The following is a 15,164-nucleotide window of genomic DNA, read 5'->3' on the forward strand; positions in this document are numbered from 1 at the left end:
GCCTCAGCTTTCCGAGTGCGGGGACTTCAGATGTGTGTCCCCATCACTGGCCCTAATTTTCAGTTTTCTGCTAGTGTGTATTTATATGTATGGTTTATGTTGTATGTGCATATACCAACATGAAGTATTAACACTTTATTCTGTCACCTTTCTAATCAGGAGAAGTCGGAGAGAAGCCCTTGGCTTAAACAAAAGAGCGTGAGGGTCACTTATTCAAATGTGCAGTGTCTCCTGTGTCTTTAGATGCTTAGGCGCTCGCCATGCATTAAACGCCAAGCATAAGGTCGTGGGCAACTTGTATGTGTGGACTTGGAGGTGGTTTTATTTATTTTTGGTGCTGGGAACTGAACCCAGGGCTTTGATCTCGGAAATAGCTGTGCTCCCCATGATACCACCAAGGCCCATGGACCTTCATCACGGAGAGTCCACGTTCTGTCACCGACCTGCATCCTAGCCTGAACGAGCTGACATAGGCCAGGACTATTTGGGAAGACGGAGCCTTAGTTGAGAAGTACCTCCATCAGATTGCCTACAGGCAAGCCCCTGCAGCCATTTCTTCAGTAGTAATAAACAAGAGAGAGCCTGGTCTGGAGGGCACCGCCCCTGGCAAGCGGTTCTGAGTTATACGAGAGAGCAGGTTTAGCAAGCCAGGGAGAGCAAGCCGGTAAGCAGTGCTCTCCCAAGGCCTCTGCCTCAGTTCCTGCCACGCTTGGGTTCTTGCCTCAAGTTCCCTCGGTGATGGACTGCGATCAGATGTGTAAGCTAAATAAACCCTCTCCCTCCCAAGTTGTTTTTGGTTATTTCTGCCACAGCAAGAAGAAGCAAACTACGGCAGTATCTTTATAAATACGTGGATTTATAATAGTTTTTGGTTATTGAATTGAGTGTGTGGCACACATTGCCTCAGGGATTTCTAGCCCACTCAGATATTAATACCACAAACTCTACATATGAAGAAAATGAGGCCAGAAATCCAAGCTGTTTAGCCAGAGCCACATACCTGATTGGTGTCAGTGGCCAGAGTGGCAGTTCTGTCCACCAAGCACCTGTATCACTGTATGGCTGGGTCCGCTCCTCCCACTAAGCTGCTCCCCCACCCCAACCCCCTGCACTTGTGGTGGTTTCTAGGGTTCACCATGGATTTGTTTCTGATCTGATATCCCCATGTCCACAGTGGGCTAGTGTTTTCTGGAAGGGAGCAGTAGGGAGGACGTCTTGAGGAACCAGCCTCAGGTGGTACATGGGCTTTGGGCTGAGGTGAGGGGACCAGAATGGAGAGCTAACCTGAAATCTGGCCTTTCAGAACACACGGCACCCAAGGAATCTGGAGGACACTGTGCAGTCACACACGGGAAGAGGGAGGACAGGGCTCTGACCGGATTTGGGTGTTCACACCAGCAACTGCTTTCATGTTTCTATTATTATTATTATTATTATTATCATCATCATCATCATCATCATCACTACCACCATCATCACCATAACCATCACCATCATCATCATTATTATTATTGTTACTGTTATTTTTACTGAGTGAGTGTTGGCCAACTGTGAAATCCTAAATCTGAATTTCGAAATATCTTCTTATGTGTTGTGAGACAGGGCCTCATATAATCCAGGCTGGTCTTGAACTCACTAGCTTTATCTTCTTGCCTCCACATTTTGATAAGGATTAAAACCTTGGTCCAGTGAGTTTGTTCGGCGGGCAGGGCAGCGCCACTGGCTGCTCAGCCTGATGACCTGTCATGGTGGAAACAGAGAACCTCTTCCCATAAGTTGTCCTCTGACCATGTACCTGGACACACGGGAGGTGGGGTGGGAGGGAGAGAGAAATTATAGATGTAATTTAAAACAGTTGTCTATTAAGAGCTAAGCTGTTGATAGAGACAGAGCAAATTCAAGATGGAGACCTGAGGCCGGCCAAATGATAAGAACTGAGTTTGATCTCCATGGCGCCATTCATACAAGCCCTCTGCCTCTGATCCAGGTGACCTCCAGTTCCGTCCAGTACTGTGAGACGGGGAAGAGGAGAGAGAGCTGGATCTTAACATCTTCAATGCACATCCTTTGGCCTTTTGAATTTGCAGCTGGACTTAATTTAGATGATCCCAGTTTTGTTGGCAACGTCCAGTGCATCGACCTGAAACCCCAGCGATGGATGCACAGACATCTCTCTCTGAGGAGTCTCTGTTTTCGTTTCTCTGGGAAAAGGAAGCCAGAGATACCTGACAAGCACCTGGGTTTGGGGCGGTGGGCTGGCTCCAGACATAGACCTCAGATTGGGATTAGGGGGTTCCACAGGTGTTTGTTACCCCAGCCACACTAGAACCTCATCTAAGGCTTCGTGGGTGTGGCAGGGCCTTAACTCCGAGCTGCTTTCCATCCCTGGACTGCTGTACATAAGCCCTACCACACCAAGAGCTCGGACCCCGCAGCAGCTGTGACAATGTGCTCAGAGTGCAGACACTGTCTTGAACACAGTAAATGGTCACAGTAGCACACGTCCCCAGGGCCACTTTGGAGGTCAGTAGCTTCATTTAGGTCATCGTGTGGAGTCGGGGGCCTTTGCTCACAAAGGTCAGCTTGGGTGCACAAACGGGCCAGACCTGGCGGCTGGAAGCGGCTTTCTCTCATTAGCAGCCTATATTATATTCATTTTAAATGGATATATATTCATCTTACATTCTATACGTTCATTTTAAAATGCCATTTCTTCCTTCCAGTGAGCCATCTGCATTCCAGAAGTACCATCAAGTGAGTCTTCTCGCAAGATTTAATCGAGATCTGGATAAAGTGGCAGAAATTTCCTTGTTGTTCTCCACAAAGTCTGTAGTGGGCCCAAAGTACAAGCTCAGGGTCCTGCGAATGAAGCTGAGGTCCCTGGCCCATCCAGACAGGTGAGCCGCAGGCAGGGCTGACAAGCTCCTGTTGCCCCCCTCCCTTCCTTCTCTAGTCCCCCCCTTTTTTTTCTTTCTGAGACAGTCTTACAATGTAGCCCAGGCTGGCCTCAAACCTGTGACAATTTTCCTGCCTCAGCCTCCAGAGTGATTAATTTCTTTTACTTAACAATTTAGGATACTGCAAAAAAAAAATTTAGTAATACAAGATTCCTTAAGAAGATATTCACCGTATCTTAAAACAGGGACTTTTAATTGATTGATTATTTATTTATTTATTGCTGGGCCTCATATTATGGACCTGTATTTCTAGCTGGTCTGGAGGCTGAGGGGGAGGATCAAAAGTTTGAGAACTGAAGAGGCTACAGGAGTTCAAGACAAACCTGGGGAACTTATCTAGACCCCATTTCAAAAGCAAAAGAGGAAGAACCAGAGTATAGCGATTTATAATCCCAGCACTTGCAAAGCTCAGGCAGGAGGATCGAGAGTGGAGCAGAGAACCTAGCGCCCACACAGTGCCTTTCAACCATCTATAAATTCCAGCTGTAGAGGAACCTGACACCCTCATCTGACCTGCTTAGGTGCCAGCACAGACACGATACACATAGGCACAACACTCACACACATAAATAAGTCTTTAACAAAGGAGTGGAGTAGAGTTGAGTGTGATCTCACACCCTATACTTCCTTGCACATGACTGCCTTTCCTAGCGCGGTGGTTTGAATATGCTTGGCCCATGGGAAGTGGCACTATTAGGTGTGACCTTGTTGGAGGAAGCGAGTCACCATGTTGTTTGAGTGCAGAAGAGAGTCTCCTCCTGGCTGCCCGAGGAAGACAGAGTCCCCTCGGCTGCCTTAAGATCCAGATGTAGACCTCTCGGCTCCTCCACTGAAACTGTGAGCCAGCCCCAATTAAAAGTTGTTTGTCCTTTATAAGAGTTGCCTTGGTTATGGTATCTCTTCGCAGGAATGAAACCCTAACTAGGAAGTTGGCACCAGGGACTGAGATGTTGCTGTGATGGGCCTGATCGTGCTTTTGTTTGGACGACTGTGGATTTTAGAACTTTGGATTTGGGAAATAGTGGGATAGTGGGATGCTTTAACTGGGGCTAATGGGCCATCTTGGTAGGACTATGGAAGACATGGACGCTGAGAGTGATTTGAACTGGGTGGAGCTTGAGCATAGATCCTAAAGCCGGCCCACATAGGGACACACTCCCTCCAACAAGGTCACACCCCCAACAGTGCCACTCCCTTTGGGCTGAACATACTCAAACCACCACACTATCCTGTTGCCTGTTGCGTTAGAAACAGCTGCTCGGGGCTGGAGAGATGGCTCAGTGGTTAAGAGCACCCGACTGCTCTTCCGGAGGTCATGAGTTCAATTCCCAGCAACCACATGGTGGTTCACAACCATCTGTAAAGAGATCTGATGCCCTCTTCTGGTGTATCTGAAGACAGCTACAGTGTACTTATATATAATAAATGAATAAATCTAAAAAGAAAAAAAAAAAAAAAGAAACAGCTGCTCTACAAGTCCATACTGTCAGGAGGTGATGAGGGAGGTTTGTGATAGTTCACTGACGAGGGTCTTTGGTTTCCCCAGGCCTCACTTGTGCCGGTATGATCTCGTCCTTATGGAGAATGTTGAGACATTCTTCCAACCTATCCTGTGCTCCAAGCAGCAGATGTAGCTGCTGTTAAGACATGTGGGCAGTGGTGACGTCAGGATCTCTACAGCTACAGCTTTTGATGCCTCACCCGACTGCATCCTAAAGGCTCCCAAAGCATGGGGGGGAAAAAAAACCAAGGTTATTTTCGGCTGTGTTCCAAGGATGTCACATCACAAAATGTCAAAGGATCCATGATTATGAAACAGCACTGGGAGGGGAGCCCATAACTAGGGCAAGACAGAAATAGCCCAGCTCCCTACAGCAAAGCACTTTGGCTGCATCCTGAGGCCTCGCTTGTTCCCAACTGCCAGTTCTGCTGTCTGTCATACCACGCCCTCAGGACTGTGGGGCAAGCATCTGAGAGTGAAGCAAAGCCTGGAGACCTCACAGGAAATCTGTGTTCCCCGGGCCTAATCCTCCACCATCCTGGTGCGAACTGGAGAATGAACCGGACTACCTCAAGGGAAATGTGGGTTGGGAGGGCCAGTCTGTGAAGGGTTTATGAAATCCCTTGGGTCCGCATTTGGGCAATGTGGACTGCTGTGAACATGCTTTTATTTTGATAGGGTTTAGCTCTCACATAAAGATATACAATCTCTCTTTTTCAATACCAGCTTCTATCCTGGACTGTTTGCCTTGGGGCTTCGAGAAGGCTCTGTCTTCATCCAAGTCTTTTCTGAAGTGATGCTGATGGCCAGAGGTATTGGGATGGACACATAGCCCCCAGGCCTGAGCTGTTAAGTGGGAAGAAAGGAGAAGAAACAGGGGTAGCATTGCTGATGCGGACTGGGCAGAGTGAGACCGGAGGGAAACTGGCCTGCTTTCACTGAAGTTGCGAAAGTGTCAATTATGGGGTTGTTTTTCTGCTCTGAACATGCTAAGTGCATGTTCCCAGCTTCAGACATTTTTAAAAAAGCAATCCTTAAGCCTGTTTTCTTTAGGGGTTGGGGATTTAGCTCAGTGGCAGAGGCGCAAGGCCCTGGGTTTGGTCCCCAGCTCCGAAAAAAAGAAAAAAGAAAAAAAAAAGACTGTTTTCTTTAAAAAAACAAACAAACAAAAACACAGAAAACAGAAATCAAAACCAAAAGCTGGGCAGTGGTGGCACACACACACCTTTAGCCCCAGCACTTGGGAGGAGAGACAGACAGATCTCTGTGAGTGTGAGGATGCCTGGTCTACAGAGTGAGTTCCAGGACAGCCAGGGCTACACAGAGAATCCTGTCTCCCAAACAGAAACAAGCAAGAAGTTTTCTTTCCTTCCTACTGGTGCAATCCATAATTATTCCAGGAAATTCTTTTAAGATGTATAGATGCAAAATAAAAAGTAAACTGTGCACAGTCCCGCCTGTTGGAGAGATTAATGTTAATCTTCAGACTTGATGCTCAGACATGTGGGGCTAACTCGGCTTCAGGGCATAGCCGGCTCTTGGGGCATGGAACCTTTGAGAAGTCTTCCCAGGCCTCCCTGGAGGCAGATGTGACTCCAACCATTTCTGAGTGACAGCAGCCAACAGATTAAGAGGTCCCAGAGGGCCAGAGACAGAGAGGGTAAAGTGACATAGAACAACCAGATACCTGGTGTGAAGGGGAGTCCCACCTACCCCACATCTGTGACCGCCTGGGGAAGGGGGTCACAGGCCCGGGACCTTTCTCTTCCTTGAATTGCCCCAGCTGTTGTAAAGAGGTGGACACCGTGAGCAAATGGGTTGCAATCCACACTGTCTTAGTTTCACTTCCTGTTGTTCTGACAAAAACGGTGTGAGAAGAAAGGGTTTATTTTAGCTCCCGGTTCAGGGTACAGCCCACCATGGCAGGGAGTCAGGGTAGCAGGATCTTAAAAGCAGTCAGCCAAGTTGCAGCCACAGACGGGAAGCAGGGTGGTGAACGTATGCGTGCGAGTGTTCACCTTCGTGTCATTTATTCACTCACATTGTGTGTGTTTGTATTTGTGCACACATGTACAGGTCACAGGCATGAGGAGCTCAGAAGGGAACTTATGGGAGTCAGTTCTCTCCTTCCAGTGTGTGGGTCCCAGGTATCTGGTCATTCGGCTTAGAGGCAAGTATGTTTACCAGCTGAGCCATCTCACTGTACCAGATTCCCAGCTCTTAGACAGTTCGGATCCCCTGACTGGGGAATGGTGTCACCACCATCAACAGGCAGGTCTCCACAAATGTAATCAAGATAACTCTTGAGACTGGAGAGATGGCTCGGTGGTTAAGAGCACTGACTATCCTTCCAGAGGTCCTGAGTTCAATTCCCTGCAACTACATGGCAGCTCACAACCATTTAAAATGGGATCCGGTGCCCTCTTCTGGTGTCTGAAGACAGTGACAGTGTACTCATGTATAGAAAATAAATAAATAAGTCTTAAAAAAAGACATGAATGAGGCCCATTACCCAGGTGACTCTGACTTCTGTCAAGCTGACAGTTAATACTACTCATCATGGTAGTTTTATTATTAGTTGTGTGTGTGTGTGTGTGTGTGTGTGTGTGTGTGTGTAATATAATAGACTATAATGCATAAAGAGGATTTATTAGAATAGCTTACAGGCTGCGGTTCAGCTATTCCAGCGATGGAATCTATTCCAGTCTTAGAATCCAGTAGTTGTTCAGTCCACGCATGAGACTGTGTCTCAGCCAGTCTTCTGTATCCTGCAGAACCCTGAGGTAGTAAACTGTAATGCCAGTGAAGGTGTGAGCTTGCCATCCGGAGATGTCTTTTGGAGACAGGTTCTTGCTGTAACCCCAGGCTGACCTCAGTCTCCATTCTGCCTCAGTGTCCCACATGCTGGGATTGCAGACATGATGTCCGGCTAGCAGAATCGTTCTTACTTCAAGCTTCCGGGCTTGTCTTACACCCACAGTTTACTGGCGCCCCATTCCCCACCCTATCTCCTAGCACCCTACAAGTCGTCAATTACTCCTCAGTTCTCACAAACTTCAGACTTCCCTGAAGGCTGCCTTACTCGGGGCCACTTGCTCCTCCTCAGCTTGCTCACCCTAGAGAGTAAAGTCAATGCTCACCTCTTTCAGAATTCGCACAGTGCGAGGACCAGCCACACTAGTTTTGAATATTTGAATCTGGGTTTTCTTTTTGGGAGATGTCATTCTCTCAACCCTCCTACCCTTCCCCTTTCTGGATTTTTGCTTAGAATTTAAAGATGACTGAATCCTGGGCCCTCTTCCTTTTCTTCAAGTGCCGGGATCAGTCACATGAACACCATGTCCAGCACCACAGAATCTGAGACTCAGATGTGTGTTACAGGTTTGTACACGCTACTCCTAGACATGAGTTATAGCAGTAAGCTTCTTCATCCGTTAAGGCACACTGAAATGTGTTTATGAGGACTGAGGATAAGGAGCACACTACTGGTATTGAATATAAGGCGCGTTTGTTTATTTCTGTGGTGGTCATTACGGTGCCAGTTTCACATTTGTTGGCTACATTTGCTTTGTGTGACAGACCGTGGACAAGACTGACCGCTATGCTGCAAGCTAGGAGTGGCGGGCTCACGACTCACCCCTAGAACTCCCAGCTCTGTCACAGGGGCAGCATTGGAGGTGTTCCGGAGGGTAGGGCAGGGCGGTAGCACTTTCTACTAGAGTGATTAGTCCCTGGCGGGGCGGGGCCTACAGCGGCTCGAGGGCGGGGCTTTGCGAGGACCACTCCCTGCGGGCTCAGGAACGCGCTCCGCCCTCCCAGTCGGCGCACGGGGAGGGCTCTGCGTTGCCACGCGGGGAGCGCGCTCTCCGGCCCGGCCGCGGCATGCGCGCGCTGCTCGGCTTGCTCCTGGTATTCGGAGGCTGCACCTTCGCGCTATACCTGCTCTCCACGCGGCTGCCCTTAGGGCCGAGGCTGGGGTCGGCCGGGGAGCCCGAAGGCCGGTGAGAAGGGAGGACACCGGGTGGCGGCCGGGGCGGAGGTCGGAGGGTTGGCAGTGATGTCGCGGGGCCCTTGCATTTCTCTGCCCTCGCGGTCGCCTTCCTGCCCCGGGCATCTCCTTCCTCAACCTACTTTACCACAGCAGCCAGTCTTCAGAGGTGCAGCCCGGACTTCGGGTGACCGGGCTGTGATCCAGTCTGCCCTCTTCCTGCCTGACTCTGTTTCCCATGACAGTTGGGCGAGTCAGGAGGCAGAAGACTTGCTGGTCGGGTTTCCGATTGCTGCTGACTACTTACAAAGTGCATAGAGTGTGTCTGGCACGTTGCTGCCTTCCCAGGAGGTGTAACTGGCATTCGAGTATTAGGAGAGCCGTTCTCAGTTACCACTGTTTTTAAGTGGAGCTGGAAAAGCTCTCTTGTGGATGTCAGGTACTCACAAGGACTAGGAGGGCTTGATCACAGTTTATCTCTGCTGGAGGCGAAAACTGTTGAGATGGCAGAGGCAGGGTAGTCTTTGCACCGTGACCTTTGGACGGGATACAGTGAACCAGGCCTAGAGCAGAGTGAAGAGGGAGGCTCTTGGGAAGGGCTGGCCTCCAGCCTGCCGCGTTATCAAGAAAGCTGTATTTATTATGATGGGAGATATGCTTCCACGGGGAATCTTTTTAAATGACGAAATAGTTGCTTTGCCTAGTACATCTGGGGCAAGTGCTGTCTAAATAGTTCTGTTTGCTTGGGAGGGATCCCCTTGAAAGAAAGGCAGTTCATGACGACGCCCACTTGTCTGGAGATGAATATTCTCGTGTCTTTGGATAAGATTAAAAAAAAAAAAAACTAAGGACATTAATCAGTGCTGGAGTCTGTGCTCAGCATGGGATTCCGTTTTAAAACCCCTAAATAAGTAAAGAGGGAATTTAGTGGTTATCCAGCACCAGACCCTTTTTAGGCAAGGAAAATGAGGCCCACGATCACTCCAAGGTCACACAACAGGAACACAGCAGAGTGAGGGTGTCAGCCCAGGGCTCTTGCTCCCATGCCAGGGCTCTCCTATCTGCCTCTGTCGTGTTATATTGGGTCAGCAGTCATCTTGAGTTCTTTCTGTGTGTGACGGCCAGATGAGGTGTTTACAAACTTGCTCTGTAAAGAAGACTCATCTGTAACTTTCTTAGGCACCAGGCTTCTCTGGAATCCACAATTCCACCCGCTTTTCCAACCCCTAGGTCACTGTGGTTCCCCTCAGATCTAGCAGAACTGCGGGAGCTCGCCGAGGTCCTCCGAGAGTACCGGAAAGAGCACCAGGCCTATGTGATCCTGCTCTTCTGCAGTGCCTACCTCTACAAACAGGGCTTCGCCATCCCTGGCTCCAGCTTCCTGGTCAGTGTCCTGCCCTCTTTCTGGCTGAGCTTTCTGTTCTGTAAAATGTGACCGCTCCTCCAGAAACCCCTTTATTTGACACTCCAAGCTTCTACTGTCCTGCCTCTCTCTCCTCCTCAGCGTCATATTCTACACTATATTCTGTTTAGCTCTATCCAGGCTCCGCTGAGTCCTTAGGGCTGACCCTGGATTGACTTCCCCCGAGGGTCGATCTTGCTACAGGGTAAAGAGCCAGTTACTACTTGGTGCTATGTAGCCTCGGTTAGTGAGGGCTTGCATACACAGAATTGGGGTGCGTTTTAGTCCTGCCTAGTGTGAGCTTGGTTGTGAGGCTGTCTGTCACATCTAGGATGGGGGAGAGATAGCACAGTGCCCAGGGTATGGCGAGGACTGCTTGGCGTGTCCAGTGGTTAATGTGTGCTGCAGCCCCGGCCTCACTGCTGAGTCCCCCCCACTTCATTGGCTTACTTACGCCCATTCGTTCATCCACTTGCTAATGCATTTTAAAAGGCTTGTTTTTATTTATGTGCACGACTGCGTCCATGTGTGTGGATGCCTGTAAGAGTCAGAAGACGGCACCAGATCGCCCTGGAAATGACATTCCAGGCAGTTGTCAGCCACCCAGTGTGGGCGCTGGGAACCAAACACTGGTCTTCCACAACATGGGAAAGCAACCTTAGAGGCTGCCCCGTCTATCCAGTTTATGTTTTGAGATGAGCTCTCACTCTGTCTGTAGCACAGACTCGTCTGGAACTCATTTTCTAGCCCAGGCTGGCCTTGTATTCAGAGCAATCCTCCTGCCTCAGCCTCCCGATCGCTGAGACTACTTGGCTTTTCCCTTGTGCTTTCTCCGGGATCCTGTGCTTTGAGGCAGCATGATAATTGCCAGCCAAACTGCATTTGGGAAGTATTAATTAACTCCGTCATCTCTGTGAAATTAGGTCAGTCAGAGCTGTTGTCGAGTGAAGGCTCAGTGTGAGCTTACCAATCAGATGAGAAACAAAGCGTTTCCCGTGCATTACTGAAGGTTTACTCATGGTCTGGACAGCGTTAGCTTGTGAGCTTCATTCCCTTTTCTTTGGTGCCCCAAGGGCGGCAGGGTACCTGTAACCCTTGCCACAGCCAGGCAATGTCTACACACGACTCCTTTGTGAGCCTGCCAGTGCCCACCGAGCTCTAGTCCCGTTTCAGTCACCTCTTTAGAATGGGCCTTGGGTTTGGAGCTGTGGAAACCACTGGAGCTAACACACAGGCTCCAGGACGAGCCCCTGGAAGCCGGTGGATGCTTCCGTGGCTGAGGCTGCTCTCTTTGCAGAATGTCTTGGCTGGTGCCTTGTTCGGGCCATGGCTCGGACTTTTGCTGTGCTGCGTGCTGACGTCGGTGGGTGCCACGGGCTGCTACCTGCTTTCCAGTGTTTTCGGCAAACAGCTGGTCGTCTCCTACTTTCCTGATAAAGTGGCCCTGCTGCAGAGGAAGGTAAGGTGGGGGCCACACGCACGTGAGCACTGGGTCCCAGAGCATCAGCCCGTGGGCGGAGAGCAGTGTGGAGCCGGGATTTCCCACAGTGTTCCTTCACCCCACCTGGGAGCTGGGAAGGGCTGGTTCTTTTGATGTCTTTAGGAAGTACAGACCTGTGGCCAAATTCTTGTCATTACCTGCTCTGTGGCTTTGAGTTAAGATTCTGACTCCTCCGGTTCCCAGGCACAAATGTTTTTATTGATTATTTTATTTAACTCTGTGTGTGTGTGTGTGTGTGTGTGTGTGTGTGTGTGTGTGTGTGCGCGCGCGTGCTCGCGTGCGCGTGCATGCGGGCTTCTGTACGTGAGAGCGCAAGTGGAAGCCAGAGGTTTACTTCTGATATCTCCTTCAATCACCGTCTACTTTGCTTTTGAAGGCAGAGTCTTTTACTGAGCTTAGAACTCACAGCAGGCCTCATGGGACTTCCTGTCTCTGCCTCTCAGCACTGGGATTCCAGGCTTGTTTAACATGAGTACTGGTGACCAAATGCAGATCCTTATTGCTGACAGGGCAAGCACTTTACTTCTGACCTGTGTCCCCAGCCCACTTTTTTTTTACCTCAAACTTGTGTGACCCTCTTGTTTCGGCCTCCTGAATTCCTGAGTGCTGGGGGGTGTAAGTGTGAGCCACCATATCTCAGGGGGTGGTATGGGGGCTACGTGCGCAGCGTGAGAGGAGCTGGGAAGGAGCTGTCCAGCTCCAGGCCTTGCTGGAGAGCCGGTTCTGCTCCTGACGCTGGGCTTGCTCTCTCTGCAGGTGGAGGAGAACAGAAACGGCCTGTTCTTTTTCCTGCTGTTTCTGAGACTCTTCCCCATGACACCAAACTGGTTCTTGAACCTCTCGGCCCCGATTCTGAACATCCCCATCGTGCAGTTTTTCTTCTCAGTGCTTATCGGTAAGAGGCGGGGTGGGGTAGTGTTGTGGTGACAGCAATGCCCTCGTCATCTGCCACGGGGCCATGTGCTTGTTTATGAACAGCGTCTTCAAGCCTGGATTCGACACGGTCGTCCCTCTGATGTCACACCTCCTCTGGAAATCCATACAAATACTTGCGGAACCGTTAAGGATTGTTCATCCCGCGCCCACATTTAGTGATTCTTAGGTGCCCAGCATGTGTTGGGCACTGGGATTGGACAGGCTCATCTCTGTAAAGCACATGACTTGGCTCCAAGAAGTGCTACCAGGCTGAAAGTCTAGCTCAGAGCAAGCAACTGGCCCCTTTGCTAAGCGGCCTTAGGGAGGCTCAGCGTCAGGGAGGCTCCTGTCGACCTTCTGAGAACTGCACAGCCATTAGCAAGCCTGGTTAGAGCTGGGGTTAGGAGCAGTGTTTCTTGACTCGTGGGCTTCAGGCCTCCTTTACTGGCAAGTTAAAGTGATAACTTCTCATCTCGAGTGTCCCTGCAGTAAACTACCACCCTCCTGAGACCACAGGAGGTGCCCAGACCTTTCTTAGAGTGCGGAGGGAAGGACGCTCAGGGTTTAAGGTCCAACTTAACAAACATGCAGCGGGGCAGGCGTTATTAATAGGGATGTCTGAGAGAAGCGGGAGAAGGCTGACCACAGTTCTGGTGGAAGCAGCTTGCTGAGTACCTCAGCACCTCAGCTAATGGGGCTTAACAGCTTGTCATTATGGAAGCGTCACCAGTGTGGAGAGACTCTGGAGACAGAATTCCTTCCTGAGAGCCAAGTTCTGTGTGACCTCAAGTGCTCTGACCGTTATCTCCCACACACCACTTCACTACAGTGGAGGAACAGGTTAGCAGGCTTCCAGCCCACCAGCTCAGGGGAAGGGCAGGGAAGAGGCTTCGGATACACTGCAGAAGCAAGGAACTGGGTCTCTGAGGTGGCCTAAGAATGCACTTTGACTTAGTATTTGTTTTGTTTGCAGTGTCGCATAGTCTGGCCTCAAGCTTTCAGTCCTTTTGCCTCAGCCTTCCAGGTGCCTGGACCATAGGCACCCACTACACTGAGCCTAAGATTTCTCTTTGAGACGGCGGTCTCACTGTGGCGCTCTGGCTGGCTGTCAATTCACCATGTAGACCAGGGTACCCTGGAACTCACAGAGATCTGCCTGCCTCCACCTCCTGGGTGTTATGCTAAAGGCGAGCTCCATTTTGCCTGATGTACATGTTTTTGTTTCTTAAACATTAAAGGGTTCTTGGTTGTTGCTTTTATTTTTGAGCATGTTGTCCAGGCTGGCCTTGAATTTGTTGCTATTCTCCTGCCTCCATGTCCTTTTACTGAAAATATAAGCAGGCTTGAATTGTTATGCTGTCTAGCGACCGGCCTTTGGAGTCCAGTGCTACGCTGGGTTCTCAGAGTACACAAAGCTGTACTTGGAAGAAACTTGTTTTATTTCTGGGGATTGAAACATTTTAATGCATGGTGAAATTTTCGTGTTGCCAGGCTTCCGTTTCCCGTTTGCCTCTTGGGTCCCACCTTAAGCAGGTGTGCAGACCTCAGCAGTTTGTACACGTGCAAACGGAAAACTTTCCATGAGAAATGACCCTGCCTCTCTTCTCTAAAACACACGGGAAAGGGCAGCTCACTGGGTTTTTCCCTGTGTGATTAGTATATCTTCCTTACTGTGATGCATATACAGTTGTGTGGCCTATCTGGATGCCTTTTGCCGGGTAAGGCAGGTATGTATAGGAAGCGTGGGAGAAAAGGAAGGGGTTGAAAGTCAGACTCCCTGTTCTGAATTCCTGGCCATCCTGCCCCAGGGATGACCGTCTGTCTCCACTTTCCGTTTTCCAGGTTTGATCCCATACAATTTCATCTGCGTGCAGACGGGCTCCATCCTGTCCACCCTCACCTCTCTGGATGCCCTCTTCTCCTGGGAAACTGTCTTGAAGCTGTTGGCCATCGCCATGGTCGCTTTGGTTCCTGGAACGCTCATCAAAAAATTTAGCCAGAAGCACCTGGCACTGAGTGAAGCAAGCGGCAAGGGCCGTGTGGACAGCAGGAAGGAGGCATGACGGGGGCCGCCCCGTGTTTTCAGGGCCCCGGACTGTGCTTCTGGTCCTTTTAATGTCCTCGATGTATTTTAATTACCCTCAGAAGATGAGGCGGACAGTGCTCTAGTGTTCTAGTGTGTGCAGAGGTCCGTTAGAAGGGCGTCCTGTCCCGTTAAGCAGGTTCTGTGAAATGAACTGCTTTCTAGAAACATCTATCCAGTGTCTGTCACGCTTGCCCCTTGCCAGTCCCTGAGATGTTTTGGGAGAAGATGCTAGTGGCCGTTTTGGGCAGGCTGTATGACAGGTGTGCTCCTGCTAGCACCCTGCGGATGTTCGTATCAGACAGAACCCTGTCCTCGGCTACTCTGTTGAAGAGCGTCCTCTCTACCTTCCTGCTGATGATCTACCTCTCCTTAAGCCAAGGGAACATGACGAGAGCTGCCTGGGTCTCACACGAGCTTAAGTGCGATGGTTCCTGCAGTGCCCCTGTCCACAGACACGTCTATCCATGGCTAAGCTCCTTGTGCTCACATGTATGTCTTGATGTTAGACTGATTTCAACGTGATTAAATATGAATGGAAGCCGGCTTTGTGTTCTGAATGTGTTGGGAGGAAATTCTTCCCATCTGAAGGTCCTCCCCACTCTGTCTCATCTGAATCAAATGCCTGTCTATAGTTTCTGTCTGGCGTCAGTAAACGAGGCTGTCAGCGGTGTACCCTATGAATGTTTTTTTATTTTGCCATTAGCTGAGAACAGCTGAGGGATAGCTGTACTTTTTAATTCAAAGAGGAGAAGGGAGTGTGCTTGCCCACCTGTTTTCCGGCCACTTAGAGCTGTGTTTGTGTCTTCCAGCTGGG

General features: G+C 50.0%; 2 protein-coding genes across 4 annotated transcripts in view; both read left to right on the forward strand.

The window, feature by feature from the left end:
• Positions 1 to 5,904, forward strand: part of Liph (lipase H) — a 49,394-nt gene extending 43,490 nt beyond the window's left edge. Inside the window, exons 9-10 of one of the 3 annotated variants that reach the window (XM_039088624.2) lie at positions 2,724 to 2,897; positions 3,865 to 4,414. In XM_039088624.2, coding sequence (XP_038944552.1) covers positions 2,724 to 2,897; positions 3,865 to 3,916 — 226 coding nt within the window. In that variant the 3' untranslated portion in view covers positions 3,917 to 4,414. Of the gene's footprint in view, positions 1 to 159; positions 787 to 2,723; positions 2,898 to 3,864; positions 4,415 to 4,503 lie in introns of those variants that run through there. The other 2 variants (NM_001044279.1, XM_039088625.2) reach the window with 2 other exon arrangements.
• Positions 5,905 to 8,283: 2,379 nt separating this feature from the next.
• On the forward strand, positions 8,284 to 14,892 carry Tmem41a (transmembrane protein 41a). Its single transcript, NM_001100805.1, has 5 exons — positions 8,284 to 8,459; positions 9,677 to 9,830; positions 11,146 to 11,307; positions 12,106 to 12,244; positions 14,107 to 14,892. The coding sequence occupies exons 1-5, from the start codon at positions 8,341 to 8,343 to the stop codon at positions 14,325 to 14,327; spliced, it is 795 nt and encodes a 264-aa protein (NP_001094275.1). The 5' UTR covers positions 8,284 to 8,340; the 3' UTR covers positions 14,328 to 14,892.
• The last annotated feature ends 272 nt before the right edge of the window (positions 14,893 to 15,164 follow it).

The sequence above is a fragment of the Rattus norvegicus genome, chromosome 11 (assembly GCF_036323735.1).
Source record: "Rattus norvegicus strain BN/NHsdMcwi chromosome 11, GRCr8, whole genome shotgun sequence".
Classification (NCBI taxonomy): Eukaryota; Metazoa; Chordata; class Mammalia; order Rodentia; family Muridae; genus Rattus; species Rattus norvegicus.